The sequence below is a fragment of the Vitis vinifera genome, chromosome 5 (assembly GCF_030704535.1).
Source record: "Vitis vinifera cultivar Pinot Noir 40024 chromosome 5, ASM3070453v1".
In the NCBI taxonomy this organism is placed as follows: Eukaryota; Viridiplantae; Streptophyta; class Magnoliopsida; order Vitales; family Vitaceae; genus Vitis; species Vitis vinifera.
Window position 1 is genome coordinate 6,427,866 of NC_081809.1, and position 21,028 is coordinate 6,448,893.

At 34.8% G+C, this 21,028-nt stretch overlaps 2 protein-coding genes across 2 annotated transcripts; one reads left to right on the top strand and one right to left on the bottom strand.

The window, feature by feature from the left end:
* On the top strand, positions 1–10,368 carry LOC100256197 (guanine nucleotide-binding protein subunit gamma 1). The gene is made up of 4 exons (XM_002283785.4): positions 1–515; positions 9,802–9,854; positions 9,935–9,979; positions 10,091–10,368. The coding sequence occupies exons 1-4, from the start codon at positions 381–383 to the stop codon at positions 10,173–10,175; spliced, it is 318 nt and encodes a 105-aa protein (XP_002283821.1). The 5' UTR covers positions 1–380; the 3' UTR covers positions 10,176–10,368.
* Positions 10,250–17,497, bottom strand: LOC100261292 (uncharacterized). Its single transcript, XM_002283801.5, has 3 exons — positions 17,200–17,497; positions 16,579–16,787; positions 10,250–10,861 (listed from the first exon to the last, which is right to left on the bottom strand). The coding sequence occupies exons 2-3, from the start codon at positions 16,768–16,770 to the stop codon at positions 10,502–10,504; spliced, it is 552 nt and encodes a 183-aa protein (XP_002283837.1). The 5' UTR covers positions 16,771–16,787; positions 17,200–17,497; the 3' UTR covers positions 10,250–10,501.
* Positions 17,498–21,028: the final 3,531 nt, after the last annotated feature.

Genomic DNA, 21,028 nt, shown 5'->3' on the forward strand with positions numbered 1-21,028 from the left:
ACTGATAAAACAAAAATTTAAAAATAAATAAATAAAGAGAGAGGAGGAAAAGGGGGAGAGAGAGAAAAGGAACAAAACACACTAGAAATCCAGCTTTGCTCTCTCCTCTCACTAAACAACAACTCAGAACAAAAAGTCGCCTCATTTTTCTTCTGTCTTTCCTTTGAAAAGTTAAAATTCCAAGCCAAAAGGAGAGAAAGAAAGTGAGAGAAAATCCTCTCTCTACTTTCTCTCACTAGATTCAGATCCATTTCGGCTTTCATGGGGCCCCTCCGCATTTCCTGCTCTCTCCTCTGTCTTTTCTCGTGATCATCTGCCTGTCTGTGGTTTAGGTTTCGCTACAACCGCTTGGGGTAGGGTTTTCGGATTCGGTATCGGAGATGCAATCGGGAAATTCGCAGGCTGCGCCTTCCATAAACCACCAGGACTCGGCGCTGGCGGCGGCTGATACTCGGGGGAAGCATCGGATCACTGCTGAACTCAAGCGCCTCGAGCAGGAGGCTCGGTTCTTGGAGGTTGGTTCACTTCTGTTAATTTCTGTGCTGTTTTGATTTTTTTGTTCTTGGTTTGCGTTGTTTGTAGTGCTTTTTTTCTTGCTTTTTTGGAGGCAAAAGAATCGATGGTTTACGAGGTTTTGAGAAATGAATGGTTGTTGGTTGTTTGATTGGGACAGTTTCAGTGCCCTAGTTGATTGTGAACGAAAACTGATGATCTTGGACGGTTAATGCAATTTCGTTTTTCAATGCATTGTCTGACTAGGGAAAAATATAGTTTTGAAGGATGCTGCTTAGCGGTTTCCATGCGATCATGCAATTTCCCTGATTTTGAAATTTAAAAATTGAATTTCGCGACTTCTGATATAGGAAAGAATTGTTAATTGCAGTGAGTTAAGAGTTCCTAATCAACTTGCTGACATAAATCTTTTTTGTACCGCTGGGGGCAGGGTTCTGAATTCCGATCCTTGTGCTGGGTCAGTTGAGGCTTTCTCTGTGGACCCTTTTAGCTACTTTGTGTGAACTTTGCCCCTTGATGGATTGGTATTGGAAATTAAGAGGATGTGTTTTCACAAATGCAAGTGATATTGTTTCAGAATTTGGTGTTCTCATCTCAGAACAGGATTTTTCTCAGAACGATTTCCAGTGCTAGCCTTCTAAATTTTAGCCTTTTCTGATTTATTTCTGAATTTGGTTTCTTGACTGTGTATGTTTGATCTTGTCTGAATTTGGTTTCTTGAACACTTGTTTTGTTATCTACAAGGAAAGGGACACAGAAGAAGTGTGTCCCATTGTAACTTTTATTTGTGTAATTCATCATTGAGGATGGGGAATCTTAGTTAGAGTTCAGACTATGAAGTAGTTGGCCCTGGTGATGCATTTTGTTGTCATGCAATGTCATGGGTTCCAAGTTGGCATAACACAATCCAATTGCTTTTGTATCTTGTAATGTTGTGAAGCAACATTAAGTTGGATTTTGTGACATGGGTAATGCACATTAGGAAAGCATCAGTTTTTGTTCTCTTGTGAGAGGTGGCAAAAATCTCAGTGGAGAAGGGGGTAAGAGTAAAGAATTTCTGAAGTTACATGAAAATAAGATTAATAAGAAAATAAGGGAGATAATAAGAAACAGAGAACTCTAAAAGGGGAAAAAAGAAAAGTTTACCATCAAGTCTCCATAAAAAAAGTCTTACAGCTAAGATCTTTATGTGGTGTGTGCAATAAATGAACATTTTGTCAATAAAACAAAACCACGTGCATGGTTTGATCGTATTTTTAAAGCGCCAATTTTTCAAAAAAAAAAAACTACTATTTCTTGAGAACCTTTCATGTTAGGGTATAACGGTATAACTATAAAACTGTAAATTCAAGAAAATACAAGTTCTGTTTTTGTTTGATTCCACTCCACATCATATTCTTTAAAATGCCATTCGTCCTTATACGTCTGCAACCATCAATTTATTTGCCTCTTAACTTTCATTGTGGTAGTCTTCTCAATAATCCATATTCCTTTATTATGTTAACCCTCAATTCGCATATGTGCATGTGCATCTTGTCGTGTTAAATCAAAGGCAAAGCTTTTTGCTTTGTTTGTCTGAAAATTATAAATGATAAAAAATATTTATGATTTGAAGGAAATGACATCCAAAGCAAAAAGAAAAAGAATTTTTTGTGATTAAGGTGCCCTGCATTTGGCTAGTGTGAGTGATACTGATTTGAAACAAAAGGTAAGTCTTGCAGTGTTGGGCATGTGCCTTAAAACTTGATGCATGAATGCTCAGGTGATTGTAGGTGTTTAAGTTGTGATTTGAAGCATAAGCCTCATCTGTAGGCAATCCTCAAGGCTTAAGCTTTATAAATCTCACCCGTTTATTGGATGATGTATAATGTGCCTACAGTTAATGCTTTTGGTGAAAACTTACATTTGGATGGAATCATAATAAAATACTTGGATGAAGCATGGTTGTAGTTTGGATTTGCTTCTTTTTATAAATATTGAATGCCCAAAAATCTCATGGATGTTTCTTTATTTCAAGGTAGCTGAGCAAATGCTTTTTAGTGCAAAGCTTATGAAATCACATATTGCTTAAGTGTAGGAGGTGTTTCCTTCCTTTCTATAGGTTATCCACATTTCCAACTATTTATTCAGGAACACCCTCATTTTTGAAACATTGTCTATTTTGATTCCATGAAAAATTACTCTTTTGTTTGACAACTTCCAGATCGATTGAAAGAGGGGATGAAAGCCATGTTCAAGACATTGAACTTCAAATTTATATTGGCGACTGCCATGCAGAAGATTTATGGTTCGACTCTGCCTAGTGGCAAAAAGAAAAGCTTCAAAATCATATTGGTTTCATATTTCAACTTTTCTCTTAGTTGTTTCATTTTTGAAATAAAATTATGCATCATGCAGACCTGAAATTTAACTGTATAATTTCAAATCATTACTTAGACCGTGATGGATAGTTGGACTTTCACAGCACATGCTGTTATGGTCATCGTCCCCCCCCCCCCCCCCCCCCCCAATTTTAATTCTTCACAATCTTTCTATGCACTCATTATCTCTTGGTAACATAAGCCTTCATGTGTGTGTTGTGGAACATAGCTTCATATCAATCATTATTTGGATATATCTTTGCATTTAAGTTGGTTAAGTTTTCAAGTTTAGTGTGTTTTACATGTTTAACATATTCTCCTTTTTTTCCGTGTATTTCAAAATCTTTATTTTATTGTAAGGATTGGGAGTTACCTCCAAAAGAAATTTTGAACCTTTTTTGAGGCAGAAAATGCAAGCTGCAAGTTTATGCATGTTCCCATTTCTTTTGGGTTGATTTTGAATAAAAATTAATTTAAAAGCCTTTTGAATCTCCATTAGAGGCTTTTCATGTTTTGGCTATGAATTTATTGGAAGAAATGTTTCTATTTTATTTTAGATCTAATGCTTCCATCTCTTGATAGTAGATAATATATCTCTTTTCTCATGGTGTAACATGTTCACCATGTTAGACAAAGAAACAATTATGGATTTTTTTCCCTTCTTTTATAACTTTGATAATTTGGATTGAATTGGGTTTGCAAGTTTATAAATGATAAAAAAAAAAAAATAGGTTAATTGACTAGGATTTGGTGTTCAAAGTGAAGGAAAATAAAGAAACTACATAAATATGAGTATTTTTAATTTGTGATTGCATTAAATAAAAGAATAAAATTTTCCAAAATTAGAAATTGGTATTTAACACGAATGGTTGTACATTAATATTTACATTTTTTTTTCTGATAAGTAAAAGAGAAAAGTTGTATTGAAAAAAGCCGCCAAAACAGCGGCTCAAAGTATACAAAGAAGAAACACCCCCTGCTCCCCAGCTGGAACAAATCAGCTGCCAAGAATGGAGGTGCAAAAGGAACCCCACCCTCAATGGGTTCCCACCCAATCAATAAAATCAACTGAAGTCAAAAGACCATCTTTTATGAACAATTTCGTCTCTGACCATAGGAAATAAACAAAAGAGCTCTTAAGTCTTTGGATTGATAACATTTCTTCCTCAAACGCAATTTTGTTCCTTGTGTTTCATTAATATTTACTTAAGTCTTAAGTCTTTAAGTACATTAATATTTACTTAAATGCTGAAATTTAGCTTTAGTCCACCCTAGCCCTCTATAATTGTTAAAGAAAAAAAGAAAAGAAAAGCGGTTTAAGGATATTCTAAGATTGGTGTTTGTGGTTGTGGACCTTTGTAGGTTTTGGTATTTTGTGACAGCTTGGAGGATGATTGTGTTGTATATTTTGGTACTTTGGAGAAAGGAAGTTAGAGGAAGAAGTTTCTTGGTGTAGTGGAGATCTTGGTTAGAAATTTGAAGTTAGGAATCACAAATTCTTTGTACTCTAGGATTCTGGTTTTGGGGGAGTGGAAGGTAGGCTCCCTTTTGTAATTTTTTGAGCCCTTGCATCCAGCATGAGGTATAGTGATCTAGAGTATTGTTTATTTCCCATTCATAAGTCTCTAGGTACACTTCCCATGTAGATGGCGCTTGCCCCTTTTTTCCTTTGGTTACAAGTTTTACTTACCAAAGGAAAAATGAGATCAGGGGTATTCTTGAAGTCAAGTACTAAATGGTTTCAAACACAAATATTGTGAGCCCTACAGAGGATAATGACTAACAGCATCTCTATTGATTTTTTTTTAAAGAAAAAAATTAACAAAAGTAAGAACATATAATCAACTAAGGAAAACAGTAGAGAAACTATACCTAATTTTGTCATAATTAAAGTTAGATTAGTGGCAGCTTGCAACTAAATTAACTTCAGGACAGTAATGAAAGTCAACCTTGAACTAACAGAACCAATATAGCTTTATGCATAATCATAAATACCTATATTTTTTATAGGTAATAAAAATGCATTGGAAAGGGGCTAAAATGTGGTGCAGCCCTAGCACATGCCAAGTATAGGAAAAGACTAAAAATGCTTGAAATCAAATACAACTCAAAACATTATGAAGTCAAGGATTTAAAAATTAGAGAAAATCAGTGCAATTTCAGCCAAAATATAGGATTTCAAAGGGCCTTAAAGCAAAACATGGAAACTCAGACCAATGAAAAGTTGGGAATTTTGGCAAAAAAATTGCCAAAAAATTGGCTAGCAAGATAATCTGATGGTTGAGATTGCCTCTTGTCCAAAAATGAAAAAAAATGGCTGAATTAACCTCTTGTTTTAATTTTTTCACATTTTTCATTTTAATTTTTTTTTTTAAAGAATTACAAAAAATTCCCTAACACTTTATTTTAAATTTAGATAGAAAATTAAAAAAGATAAAGTTATCATGAAATTCCAAACTACTAAATTGTAAAAAAAATTAATAAAAACAAGTTTTTTATTTTTTAATAAAATATAAGTTTTAAATAAAAATTAATTTGATAAAATAAATTATAAATACAAGTTTCAATAATTTTAATAATTTAAATACAAAACAAAAGGGATGGTGTAGGATCTTCTTCACTTCTGCTTTTCCATTTGGACCTCTTGTATTGCCACTTTTAGAAGAGCTTCACTTAATGTTATTCAACTTAGTTGGCTTTCGGTTTGTAATTCAAAAGGGGTGGATAACGTTGAGAGAGTTTGATTTTGGTTTCTGAGATATTTTGTTCATGTCTTTATCTATAGTTCTCCTTGTACAGTGGAGGAGTCTTACTTTTATTAGGTTTTGTATCTTGTGGGAAGGACCTCTCATCCTTGAACTTTATTATTATCAACATTATCAACATATATTTCATTTCTGATCCAAAAAAAAAAAAAGAATTGTTTTTTCTAATATTTCCAAGAGTTTTGAGTAATTTGCATCCCACCAAATTTATGATATTTGTGTAAAATCCAACTATCAATATTCTGCAAATTTCTGTTATTTTCATCCTTGAATGAAGTCCACATAAACAGATTTGGTATATTGACTTTCATTGCAAGAAAATGGGAGTTCCGCCCCTTCTAGAATTTGTTGATTCTGCTTTCAACTGGTTTTATACTTTCGTGCATAAATTGTGCGTGCCACACTCAAATTTCATCATTATGCACTAAACCCAAGGGCAGTGAAGACCAAGGATCATAACCCCCTTGATGTTTCACAATGCAGCAAGCGATGATTTATTTTCTCTCCATGCTGCTTGCATATGCATCACCAGGTAGACAAAATATTACCTTTTCTCACTATTTGATCAATAGTGAGAATCCTCTCAGAGCCGCTCTTTGGCAATCCAAGGAAAGCAATTCTCATTTCCTACATCTTGTGGAAAGCCTTTACCCAAAATATCCCATCTTATGTGGTCTTCCATCTCATACCATTTTATTCCCTCTTGAAATCCTCATGTTATAGTGACCTTGAAAAAGTCTTATCACCTTATCCATTACAGCCCTTCTTCAAGACATTTCTCCACTATCCAACTTAAATAGTCAGCAACCAAGGCCTCTACACACACTGCAATATGAAACTAGTTCAGGAACCTGTGTATTAATAGCTCATCCTTCAGCACTGGACATCCTGTAAGAACTGCACCCTCCATCCATCCCCAATAACAAAGAAAAGATGCCTAGAGAAAATATTCCTTTCCTTGCTGATCCTTCTCCACTGAGCTACATAGATTTTGTTGGCTATGGAGCACTGAAACACTGTTCAACTCTTTACTCCCTCCCCATACTTACCAGCCACCACACTTCTTCACAGATGTTGTTTGAACATCAATGATATTTCCCATCTATTTGTAGATATTTCAACTCAATAACAAAATGTAAAAGCTATCATAAATATAACACACTATCTAATCAGTGCAATTATTCAATGTTAATTGGCATGCTTATGATACTATCTATGCTTAATGATATTTTAAAATTTTTTGGTATCATTCCCTTGTTTACCCCTATTTTTCCTCAAGTAATAACTTATGTCCAATTAAAGACTTAACACTAAAATGTTAGTTGAATTTCAAACAAGACAACTTTATATTTTATAAGGGTTTTTTAAAAAAAAATTATTTATAAACATGAACAATTCTTTGATGCTTTTGCCTTTTTGCTCTACTTGAACCTATTAATGATATTTAAATGCTATATAGGGAGCCATCACTTCTATGCTTCTTATTTCTTATGATCAAAGCATGATACACTAGTTGTTAATACAATATTTCCAATAATTTGTGTTGTGGTGTACTAGTGCTGTCTTAGAACATAATGAAGGTTTGGTGCAAAATTTCACAGTACTGTTGTTTTTCAACGATCAATGTGTCTATCAATATATTGGCGTATCCTGAACCTTGGCAAGTTCATCAACACTGGTATTTTGAACTCTTTTTTTCTCTTAAGCTACATTGCTTGATGAAAACAACTAAATACGAAGGGACCAGAAGTCATACACAAGGAAAAGAAAACCACAAAAGAAAAAAAAATGGAAACCAAAATAATCAGAAGAGAAGGACAAAGGCCTTAAGGTGGATAAAACTCTGTAAGACTACAAAGTAGAAATTCCTCTTATCGAGGAAGTTTTCCTTGCATTCACAAAATGGTGCATCCACCAGCATGGTTGTTAAAGGCATGCCTAGGCCCAAGTTGTATTAACTCCCTAGTTGTAGTGCCTTGCCAAGGCATGCCCCTCATCCATTTTCTTCCTTTTTTTGATTATATTTTTGTTCTTGAAATTTACGAATGTATCTTAATTTTATATAATTGCATCGGTTTTATGTTGGATGCTCTTTTAGATTATTGGAATGTTGATTTACGCTTTGCTTGGACCAGAATTTACAACATATTTAGCGATATATGGTGTTCAATAAGTGTTTGCATGTCCCGATTTACAATATCTTATAAAAAGTGACATGCATCCTAGGCTGTGCTTTACTTCAGTAGGCTCATGCTTAGGCCCCAGGAGATCTTTGCACCTTAGTGCACCATACGCATTTCAAAACATGTCCACTAGAGTGTATCCAAAATACATCTCACGAAGTTCATAATCTCTTCCATGAGGTGCCAATAATTCCAACTGCCTTTTGGCATTGGCTGTCTTGATCCTAGAAAGGTCACAGTTTCCAGTGAATTCAATGTATTGGGACTGTAATGAGCTTTTAACTCCAAAGTGATGGGTGCTGCAGAGATTTGTTGGTGGGGTTGTTGGGTTTGATTGTTGTGTTGGGGAGGAAACTATAAATTTAAAATCATTTCATGTCCCATGTAGAAACCTTTCTGATCCTATCTTTTAAATTGTATGCATGTGTGTATCATAGGCCTTTGTGTTATGATTTATTTTTTTTCAAATTGTTGAAGTGGTGCAGATGCTTCCAATAATGCTTTTCTTAGACAAACTGTGTTGACTATAATTTTTGCTGATTGTTGCTCCTTATATGCAAAATTTTGAGAGCTGCATAGGGGCTTGCTTTTTTCCCATGTAGACACACTAGATTTTGTCAAATATTGATTACTTTGGACCAATGGATATAGCATCCATCAATTACTGTTGGGTTGAAAAATGATATTCTAGTTGAATGGATTTAATAGGTTGCTTGAGTGAATCCAGATGAAGATGACTCTCATTTGCTTTTCCAAGAAGGGAGAAAATATTCATAATAAATCCTATCTGAGAGTGCTGGAAACTGCACATAAATGTTTGAAGCAAAAAAATAATTTCTAGGTTTAGAGGTAAGCAAGATAGGTCATGATTAGGAAATGTCATAATAACCTTGCCATTAGAAAACATGTCTCTTATGTGGTTACATTCCTCATAGGATAGCCAAGGGTTTCCAAAGCATTCTCTGGGCATCTGAAATTTGCCCATGTTCTTGGAAATCCTTCCTTCGAGAAAACTTGATTCTCAGAAAACATGTTCCTACAGGCAACCTTTTCAGAAATTAGGTGAAACTCATTTCAACAAGTATTTCAATCATTAATAGAACTTACCTAACATTGTCTTTCCATGTGGGAAATGTTTCTGGAACAGTAGATTTTCCCAATGTTTTTTCAATATTTAAGCTCTTCCCATGGCCATCAAGTTTTTGCTTGTTTTTCCTACATCCCATTTCCATTTTGAGGCAGTTTGTCATTGGGTCTTTCATCAGGATTTTCATCATCCACACTGTGTAGGTGTAACATTTCCCATATTTTTCATGGACCGCACCTCCTATCCTGCTTATATATCCCGTGTTATCTCCTGTTCTCTCTTACCAATTGGTGACTTATAATTTTATATGCTTCCCAAACCTTAGTAAGTTATTTTTTTTCGTCTTCCCTTTTCTTAATAATTCTCTAGTTAAATGAAATTTCCAAGAAGCAGGTTGCCTTGGCTGGGCTCTTGTTAAACAAGCTAATTTAGTTCCATAGGATGAAATGAAATCTTTCAACTTCCATATCCTTCTCCTCTATAAACTTTAATAGAAATGTCTGTAAGAATTAAGTAGAAAATGTTTTTCCAATACGTATCTTGAACAGCAGCACAGAAACACGTGTGCCACTAAAGGTCCTTGGATTTTAGGTCTGCAAAATGATTATCCTGCAATAAATGGAGATGTCACTAGGAAAGGTTTTGAGGTTTAGATCATCCAATGGAAAACTGGAGCTTTTAACCACAGTTTACTTGTATGCAATTAGGTAATGTTGGAGAAACATGCAATTAATTAGACAGTTTAATTCTTTGAAGTTTGTCCAGCAAAATGGCAGTGGCGGATATGAATTATCATTTGGAATTTTTAATCCCAAGAAATAGTATATGGTTTCAACTTGTTTTAATTGTGTACTCACTGCATTTCAATTTCTTCTGATAAAAAATGTACGCAGGAAGAGTTGGAACAGCTTGAGAAAACCGAGAGAGCCTCAGATGCGTGCAGGGAGTAAGTATGACAAAATACTTAGCATACTAAATTAAGTTGTACTCAGTCTGCAAACTGAATTTTGTTTACCGTGCACCCAGGTTGCTGAGTATCGTGGAATCGAGACCTGATCCGCTTCTCCCAGTGTAATGCCTCATGTCTGTTGCTTCATTTTTGCTTTTACCTTTTTTTGGGGGGGTGGTTACCTAATGAATAACGAGCCTTTTTATAAATCTAAACTTATTCTGGATTGACAGTACATATGGCCCTGCAAATCCTATATGGGATCGATGGTTTGAAGGCCCCCAAGATTCACAAGGCTGCAGATGCTGGATACTGTGATTCCTGCTGATTCCAAGATTTGACTTACATTACTATTTCGTGGCAGAGGTTCCCAACATACAGACATGTTACAATTTGGCCAAAAAACTGTGTTATTGTCAAATGCTTTATGAAATGTGCATCATTGTGCAGAGAATGACAAATTTTTTTTGGCAAATCAGAATGGAAAACAATCTACAAATTTGCTTAGAAATAGCTTGTCATATTGTTAGATTGTACATACGAGGCTTTTGTTTCTCTTATCCTTCCAACTCCATGGTAAAATAAAATATGCAAAAAAGAAAAAAAAAAAAAAAAAAGACCATCCTTTTTTATTTCTTTGTTTTCTAACTTGGGGCTTTTCCTGTAACCCGCTGGGCAATCCACCCCAAACCGTCGTACAGGCCATCCCCGGTGAGGGCACAACAGGCTTGGATATGCCAATCATGATTCTTGATGCTGTGGAGAGAAAGGGCATCCGTGATCTCAGCAGGGGTCATAGCATCCTTGATGTCCTGTTTGTTTGCAAAGACGAGAATGACAGAATTTTGAAGATCATCATGTTGAAGCAACCTGAAGAGTTCATCCTTCATAATTGTGATCCTGGCTCTGTCAGTGCTATCTATCACGACAATAACAGCATGAGTTCCTCTGTAATAAGTTGCCCATGATGTCCTCAGCCTTTCTTGCCCACCAAGATCCCACACCTGATATTAAAGTAAACAATGGCAAAATAAACATATCAGTTTACAGAACCAGAACACACAAGTCCAGTCATATAGTCTCAATTAACGAGCTGGCCAGAAATCACATTTAGGAGTATGACAAAACAAGAATATACTTTCACAGAGCTGTGCTTCAGCTATTGCTCTGAAACAACCAAAAGCAGTTTCAGGCATGAATACATTAGTTCAGTTTCATCACTAAGCAGAAGCTCCAACCATCCAGAATGAGAATCCATGGGCAAATAAAACCCAAAAGAACAATGATTTAGATAGGGTGATACAATATAAAATATTTCTTTTATGTTTTAATTTTTGATGGAGGCAGAAAATCTTATGGGCAGAAAGAAATAAAATGCAACACCTCAAATCAATTTGAATACAGAAAGAAGATGCAACTGTGGCAGATCAAAAATGAATATCTATTGATGATAGATGAGAAACTGAAAAGCAACACTCCCTACTTTTGATACTTCATCCAGACTTGTTAGAAGTTAGGCAGTTCATCTCTCCCAAAAATAAGCTATCATATTAACTTAACCATAGTTCTACATCAAAACTTATTCTAGATATTTATAACAAAATATGTCGTTGACAAACAAGCAAAACATGAGTCCATCATAGGGACCAAAGAAATTTCTTTTAGTCCAGGTGACACCCAGAACAAATCCACATGGATTAGAAAATAATCAACTAATTTTAATTGGATCTACAAGGGGAACATACGTTAAATCACAACCATACCCCTCTTTGTCAATTTAAATACCATGTGGCATTTAATTGGGCTTGAACAGTTGTCACAAGACAGTTATGTACGGTGGCCCTTGTTCAGGTTGTCAACTCAAATGCTGAGCGTAGGGTAAGGGATATTAGAAAGCTGAATCAGCACAGTTAGAATGTCAAAAAAATTTGGAGCATTGGCCAATTCTTTCCTGATCAATATCTACAGTCATTGGCATGTAAGCAAAGAACATGAACCATCGTTGCCTAAAGAGGAGGATCACTAAGTAATGTCTCTCACAACTCATTTTCTCATGACAAGTCTATCCATGATCATCAAACCATGAAAATGGTAGACTCCTACCATTTTTATTGACTTACATTCAACTCAATGTAACCAGAAACCTATTAGACTCCCATCAGATTCAGTAGGATTGTAATTATGCTTAAGAAGTAACCATGAAACCTATTAGTCACTATTCTGATTTTCCATAAATGTTAGGCCCAATAATACAAAAGAACACACCCATTAACCAAGATCCCAAGCACAAAGACATGATAAAGAAAAACCCCATAGTTTTAAAAGGCTCAAGGCGCACCAAGGCGCAAAGTAGTCCTGGAGCCTGAGGCGCAAGGCGCACCTAAGGCGCAGGCTTTAGTGAAGTGAGGCACACCCTAATTTACATATATATTTTTATATAATATAATCAAATTTAATAATCATTTATTTGTCCTAAACACATAAATCATCAAATATCATCCAAAACTTCAATTTAATCAACATAATGAGGTCCCAAAAGGTACGCGACTATTTTTCCTCTATTTTTCCTCATCTTCTTCTTCTTCTTCTTCATTTCTCCACTGCACGGCTGAGGCTAGGGCATGATTGGGAGTGGTGTCGGGTTCAAAAATACCAGAAAAAGGGGGCTGGAAGGGAAAACAGGGCCAAAACGGCATTGTTTTGGACCCAAAAAATCAAAAAAAAAAAAAATTAGGGCTTCTCAGCCCCAACCTGACGGCGATTGAAGAAGAGAAGGAGAAGAAGAAGAAGAAGAAGAAGGAGGGCATACCGGAGGCGAGTCAGGCGACCGCATTGCGCCTTGCGCACCTACGCAGCGCCTTCATGAAGGGGAGTCACTTGCCTTCAGGCGAGGCGCAGAGGGTGGCGTCGCGTCGCCCCGCCCCGAGCCTAGGCGTGCCTTTCACAACTATAAAGAACCCTTAGCAGTAGTAATCTTCTGTTTAGGTGGCACTACTGCATTGAAATTGTAATTCCATGCTTTCTACTTAGAAACTTGTAGAGTTCACAGTTCTCCTTTAACAAAACAGAAACTCTATAGAAAAACTTCATTACTTATAAGGAAGATGGGAAGATCTCTATTAAAGCCTTGTACTCAGCTTTAGAGTTAGAAAGTACAATGTCATTTCCTGATAGTGTGATATGGAATTCATGGGCTCCCCCAAAGGTTTTTCACCTGGGAGGCTTCTTGGGCAAAAGTGTTAACTTTGGATCATCTAAAGAGGAGATAGTGGTCTTTGGCAAACAAATGTCTCCTTTGTCTAGCAGAGACAAAGAGTCCATTGATCACATTCTTATCCACTGTGTCAAGAGAAGGGTTTTATGAATCTTTTGTTCCCCTATTCAATGTGTTTTGGGTGCTTCCATGTTAAGTCAGAGAGACTCTTTTAGGATGACATGGTTCTTGTGTGGGAAAAAAAGCAGAAAAAGGCATGGCAGGCAGCTCCACTGCTTATTTTGAACCATTTGGAAGGAAAAAAAACAGAAGATCTTTTGAGAATGAGGAACAGTTCATTCAACAACTAAAACACTCCTTTCTTTGTATTATATGGGCTTGATCTAGGTTGTTTTTAAGTTCTGCTCCTCTATCTGTAGCAGAATTTGTCAATTGGTTGGGTTCCTTTTAAGGAGGGCATAGTTTTTTGTTGGTCCCTTTTTTTTGTAGGCACTTATAGGCGTTCATCGTATACTTCATATGTACTTCAGAGCGTTGTTTTGGCGCTCTTTGTTTATGATACTTTAATGCTTTACTCATCAAAAAAATTACTTCTAAGGAAGAATTAACAGCAGATTCAAAGTGTATAGGGGGCGAGCTAAATGCTACTGAATTGACTGTCTCTAGCCCTTAGACCATCCTATTGCATCCTTAACAACTACTTGCCAAGACAGTGACATGTAGAAAAGGTTTCGCAAGGACAGACACTTCTCAATGTCAGATATGATATGAACATCTAATACAATGACATAAAATGAAAATAGGAATGTACATATCCATATCAGTAAGAGAAACACGACACCTGAAATAGGCTAAAACAATAATATTACTATCACACAAGAAGAAAAAATTTTAATTGCTACAAGAAACAGGAGAAGAAAAATGTGAATGAACTGGGAATCAGTAAACAACTCTTCAATCTTCAACAATGCTTGTCTCTCCATCAGTCAGCTCAGGTCTAAGAAAGGTCACAGTTTATAATATCAAAACTCCCACCCTTACTTCAGACAATATTGTTTGTCTGACAGAGAGGAGGGTAGTTCAGGCCCAGGAAAGAATTGAGGTTAAATAAAACCAAGATAAATTGCAATAATAACTCTATTTATAGAGAACAAAACATCTAATGGGATAACCATTTATGGTCCCCAATTTCTGGAGAAAAAAGAAAAGGTTACATAAATGGTTGTTGAGAAAAAAAGGGCAGATGATTCTCCATCAATTAGATAGCAAGTAAAAATGAAAAGAAAATAGAGAAGTCATTACAATCACTCATTCTTATGGATTCAATATCTTGTCAACATCATTTTTTTAATAGGTAAAGATAGGTTTATATAAATTAAGAATAAAAAAAAGTACACCAAAGAACATCAGACATATACAAGGGGCACCTAAATCAAGGCCTCGAAAAAGAGGACACAAAAAACCACCCTTACTCTCAACAAGAGCCCACCCAATTTATAACATCATTCTAAAAGGCACAAAACACACTAAGGTGCAAAGGTCTCCTAGGACTTAAGCACAAGGCACACATCTAAGAAAAGTGAGGTGCAACATATGGGTGCATGTCAATTTTATAAGATATTGTAAATATGGATATACAAATATTCATTACACTTGTAATCACCAAATATAATCCAAAATCCCAATCCTAACAACTATATATGCCTTAATCATTTCAAGAAGCATCTGATAAAAAATAAATGCAATTATATGCAGTTTCCATATAAAATCATGAATTTCAAGAAAAAGAGTGTAAAAGAAAAACATAAAATAGATGAGGTGTGCCTCTCCAACAAGACTTGTGCTTTCCCGAGCAAGGCACCACAACTAGGGAGTAGTTGCACCTTCAACTTAGGTGCACCTTTAATAACTATGCTCCCTAAAAATAAAACTCAAATAAAGGGGAAAAAAAGGAAAAGGAAAAACTCAGCCATCTATCTAAATAATCTTCCACCCTTTGACGACTTTAAAGTTTAGGAATATGACAGTAATCTGGTGATTAATTCAATCAGACTTCTGGCACTTCCTAAAAAAATGGAATCTTCTATGAATGCAACCTATGACAAACAATAGACACGTGTAGAGCTTCCTGCTAATCCCACCCACAAGTTTCCTGATAATTACAATATGTAGTTCAACAGTGAGCATCTTTAGTAACCAGAATCTAGTTTTACAATTGAACCTACCAACATATTAGCTAGGAAGAATTATGATAATCTCCCATAGTTCAGAAACGCACAAAGTGCACCTATGCACAAAGGTCTCCTAAGGCCCCAAGTACAAGGTAAAACCTAAGGCACGTACATAAGTAAAATGAAGTGCAACCTAAGATGCATGTCAATTTTACATAATAATATATATTTAAACACGCAAACATTATCATGCACTTATATATCACCAAACATGATCCAGAATTCTGATTCAAGAAAAAAAAATTAGGATCCCAAGCATTTAAAAGCAACATTGAACCAAAAACCTAAGATCATTATATAAAATTTCTATATACTAAAAAGTTCAAGAATAAAAGAGTACAAAATAGAAAATAGACGAGGCAGGCCCCTCTAACAAGGCATGTGCCTTTTTACCAGGCACACACCTTGGCAAATAAGGTGCTAGAGCTAAGGAGTCTCTGCACCTTGGACCTAGACATGCTTTTAACAACTATGTAATCTACAACATCCATATCTAGCTATCATTTTTTCATAGGTAAATTTTTGTCCCATTGGGAATTGAACTTAGCAGAAACTCAAAAGCTGCATTCAGAATTTTCTTCTAAAAATACAAATTTGACAAAAAATAAAATCTTTGCTCTTTAGTTCCGCTTTCTCTCCTTTTTTTTTCCTCTCTTTTTGCAACTGAATGCAATGCTAGGGTTTGAATTTCAGAACATATTCATAAACATGTAAGAAATTAACAGCTAATAGACCAAAGATCAAGGGATCAAATTTTCTCATGGAGTTGTAATTACATAGTTCTTTACTCCACAACATTCACCATTTACAAGCAGAGCTACTAAAATTGTAATTAGTCTGTAGTTTCGGCATTTGAATGGAACTTCATGGATATACAATAACTTTGGGAAAAAAAAAATAGGCAGTAAAAAATTCTTGTTAAGAGATTAGAAATTCACTTTCCCAAATTATCTTTTTCCTTTGAAGATTAGTAAAAGTAAAATGTGATAATGAAAGATAACTCCATAATCAAATAGAGTGCAGAAGTATAACACGAAACCTAATATCCTATATTTTTGCAACCAATCATACTTGCTTACCCAAAAACAAAAAAAAGGTTAAGCATTTATATTAGGACTTCTGAGAGCAGAACTTCTGAGGAATTGCAATCCACATACCCTTCATCATGACATTATTATCACCATACAATCCTTTCAAAGGGCTATGAACTAAAAACAGAAATAATTCTCTAAATGCCTAGAATTGAATATTCTTGTAAACAATAATACTCAAGTACCTCGAATCGAATATTCTTGTAAACGAGCTCCTCCACGTTGCTCCCAACGGTAGGATGTGTGGTGACCACCTCACCCAAGTGTAATTTGTAAAGAGTTGTGGTCTTTCCAGCATTATCCAATCCAACAACAACAATCTTATACTCCTTTGCAGGAAACAACATGAACCAGAATTTTGACACAAATGCCCCCATTCTATTCACAAAATTACCTAAAAAAATAGAACCACAAAATGCATCAAATAACTCAAAACTCAGATATGTAAGCTTCAATTCCACACAAATCGTAATGTCACAAAAATATCAAATCCAAATCCGAGTCACGAAGGATCGGCCCCAATCTCCCAGATCTAGTTTATCAAGGATCAAAAGAAAAACATTAAATCTTCTTCGTTTGCTGGCTAAGAAAAATGAAAAAATGAAACCAAAAAAAAAAAAAAAAAGAGCGGAAAACGGAATACGCCAGAAGAGAGAACATTAATCTGCAACAACATCTTAAAACCTAACTTGAGATAAAAGCACAAAATTTTATTTATTTTCCTGCGGTTTCTCGCCATCCAAATGGACCGATAAAGGGAATTTCCAAAAGATAAACGAAAAATAGGAAGGAAAAAAAAAGCGCACCTTGATAAAGAGATGCGGGGAAGATGAGATCGAGGGTTGTGACGCAGCGACGGCAGTGGGGCGGTAGCGGTGGTTTGCTCTGGTTTTGGGATGGCGAAGATTGAAACCAGAGAAACCCTCGTTGGTTTCAAAAGTTAAAAGAATATCTTTTTGGGAATGGTGGCTGACTGGCCATCCTATTCTTGCTTATTTATTTCCTAATTGCCTCCAATGACCAATCCACGATTTGGAGGAATCGGTGGCGAGGTTGCCTGTCGGTGCCACTCTGGCATATGACTTGGAGTTGGTTGCTGACTTGGACCAAATGGTTGCTGACTTGGACCCGCCTCTTTCTTGGTTGAACTTTAATTCAACGCCCTTTCTAAATACCTACCTCTGCCCCCACCTCCGTTTTTATTTTCTTAAACCTTACTCATCACACCATTTTGGTTACCATTGCAAAATTTGAGTTTTGGGTCAAAATGGACCGTTTATTAAAAAAAATATAGGATCTAACCACTTTATGAAACTTATGTTCAACTTGGCATCTTTGGTACCATGTAGGAACCATATCATATAAAAAAAATATTTTTTTTCATCATTTTAATTAAATCCTCAATTGGCAATTAAGACTTCATTTTTGAACTAAAACGGTAGTTGTCAATTGAGGTTTCAGCTTTTGAACTAAAACCGCAGTTATCAACTAAGACTTTATTTTTGAACTAAAACCTCAATTGGCAACTGAGGTTTCATTTTTGAATTGAAGTTGCGATTGTCAACTAAGACTTTAGTTTTTGAATTGATGTCATAGTTGTCAACTAAGACTTCATTTTTAAACTAAAGCCTTAATTGGCAACTGATGCTTCATTTTTGTACTGAAGTCGCAGTTGTCAACTGAGAATTTAGTTTTTGAACTAAAGTCACAATTGCCAACTAAAACTTCATTTTTTTAACTAAAGCCTCAATTGGCAACTAAGGTTTCATTTTTGAACTAAAGTTGCAATTGTCAATTGAAGTTTCAGTTTTTTTAAAAAAAAATTAAAAATTAAAAATTATTAAATTATAATTTATTATTGAAATTAAAAATATATACTTAAATAATAAATTATTTATATTTAAACTTAAGAATCTAGTATTACTTCAACAAATATAAATTGATAAGTAAAAGATACTACAAATGAATATTTTATTTATTAATAAATTAATAATCTTAAAATAATAAATTTATATAACATATAAATAATATATAAAATTGTATAATTTATTAATTTAAAATATTTAATTTTTTGTTTTTTAAGATATTAATTTATTTTTATTATAACAAATTTATCTTTATCAAAATAATAGTATACTTTTAAGCCACAGTTGCCAACTGAGATTTCAATTAATTTTTATTTTTATTATACTTTCAAATTTAATTAAAAAATATTAAATTACAGTTTATTATTGAAATTAAAAATATATACTTTAATAATAAATTATTTATATTTAAACTTAAGAATATAGTATTACTTCAACAAACATAAATTGATCAATATAAGATATTATAAATGAATATTTTATTTATTAATAAATTAATAATCTTAAAATAAAAAACTTATATAACATAAAAATAATATATAAAATTGTATAATTTATTAATTTAAGATATTTAATTTGTTATTTTTTAAGATATTAAATTATTTGTATTATAACAAATTTATCTTTATCGAAATAATAGTATACTCTTAAGCTGTAGTTGACATATATAGATTTTTTGAAAAAAAATTAGTTAATGAAATTAATTAGAAATAGTCTACTACAAAATGTAATTTTTAGTAGTTTAATCAAAGTCACAAAAAATACCCAGTAAACATTAATATAGTGGGAAAAAACATTTATAATCTCACATGTCTCCACAAGGAGAGAACCTATGTGTAATTGGTACTCTCTTCCTTTTTGGTCACTCATCTCTAACTATAGCAGGTACTGCATGTGACACATGAAAAACATCTGTTTGTGATGGAGATGGAACTGGAAATAGAGGTGGTGGTGGTGGAGGTAGCAATCTAGGTCGACGTAGGCCCCGCCAACCCCTCGGAATGGCTGATGGTAAATCTAGCTGAGTAGATGTGTCAATCTGCACTGATGATGGGTCTGAAGAGATAGGAAGTTGTAATGGAGGTAGGTCTAAAGAGGTTGGGGGTTGTACTGATGGTGGGTCTAAAGAGATAGCGGGTTGTGATGATGGTGGGTATGAAGAAGTAGGAGCTTGAACTGAAGGTAAGTTTAAAGAAATAGGGGGTTGTACTGATGATGGGTCTAAAGAGGTAAAGGGTTACACTGATGGTAGGTTTGAAGAGATGGATGATTATACTAATCGTGAGGATAAAAAGGTAGGGGGTTGTAATGATGTTGATACTGACGAGGTGATGGGTTGACAACTAATATATCTACCTTTCCCTCGAAATGTCAACTGACCTCGAACAAGTGGTATTCGAGCAACTTTCGACTAAGCTGGTGACCTACCTCCTCCATGTTCTACATGTGGGATACAATAATCCTCCCGAATAATGCACATAACATCGGTGGCCATACGAATAATATCAACAATACCAGTGTGGCAAGCATCACTATCAAAGTTCTCCAACATATGACCTCCTCGAGATATGACCAATGTCATAGTCTCAATATGTCACATAAAATGATATATAATTATTTTTTGGAATAAATATTATATACAATATGTACATAATATTAAAGTGATACAAACCAATAAGTGAGTAGATAAGACAGTAGCCCGGTACTGCATAGGTCCAAAATCATCCTTAGGTGTAATAAAACGACATGTAATACGACGATACCATGTCATGTATAGAGCATGGTAGTCCATATGAGGCTTTATAGGCTTCGCAGTGACAATGTGGTCCCCCCTAGCTTCCCATAATGCCATGTAGCGCTCACAATACAACCTCCAATCAAACTAAGGTCGACTGCATTGATCTATGGAGTGAAGGTCAGAATCTATATAGGATGTCAAAGGAATACCTTGTATGAGTCCAAACTATCACAACACGCTCAGGACAATGCCACTCAACAATATAAAACAAAAAAAAAATAAGTGGTGACATCGTCCGCCAAATATCCTGATCGGTTAAACAAATGTCTGTAAGCAATGCTAGTATATCATCCGTGCAAGGCTACCATAATACCTAATATATTCAAATCTTAGTATGCATTTAATAAAGTTTAAATTATAATATTAATATTAATAATCTTATTAAAGAATACTAATATTTAGCCCAAACCTGATCAGATCGTTATCTATCAAACTCATCTTTGTATGTGACCAACACATGATGAGGAATGTCTATATGAGATAAGGGAACTCTCTACCTACTCCTTAGTGCATCTAGCAGGAATCTCTCATCTATAAGCACTAGTGCATGGGGAAGTAATCTATTAGGACAACCCACATGTAGTCGTTCCCATGACCATAACTAAAAATGAAACAAAATTATGTTTAAATGCACATAATTATGACAAAATTACATAATTAATAAGACTTGTTGTTATACCTGTAACAATTGCAATGGTCCTGCAATAGTTTTTGCATTATCTAAGCTAGCTCGACATAACTCTCAATAAAGATGTGCTAATGTTGCACTCCCCCAACTATATTGTGCAGTCTCACCAAAATATCTTAACATTGGTAGAATTGCTAATTGGAGGTAGGTTCCCTTCTTATTTGGAAATAATGAACCACTAACTAACAATAAAGTTTATGCTCTAGCATGGCACTATAACGTGACCTCATCTAAAACCCTTGGTGGTAAATGAGAGAAATTGGTAGTAATAAAACAAACTCTAA

What these genes read in the sequence shown, in the direction of transcription:
- LOC100256197 (XM_002283785.4), top strand. Translation starts at nt 381, where the DNA reads ATGCAATCGGGAAATTCGCAGGCTGCGCCTTCCATAAACCACCAGGAC. An exon ending in AGGAGGCTCGGTTCTTGGAG is followed by an intron (nt 516 to 9,801) that starts GTTGGTTCACTT and finishes AAATGTACGCAG; the next exon opens with GAAGAGTTGGAACAGCTTGA. An exon ending in GCCTCAGATGCGTGCAGGGA is followed by an intron (nt 9,855 to 9,934) that starts GTAAGTATGACA and finishes CCGTGCACCCAG; the next exon opens with GTTGCTGAGTATCGTGGAAT.
- LOC100261292 (XM_002283801.5), bottom strand. Translation starts at nt 16,770, where the DNA reads ATGGGGGCATTTGTGTCAAAATTCTGGTTCATGTTGTTTCCTGCAAAG. An exon ending in ACAAGAATATTCGATTCGAG is followed by an intron (nt 10,862 to 16,578) that starts GTACTTGAGTAT and finishes CTTTAATATCAG; the next exon opens with GTGTGGGATCTTGGTGGGCA.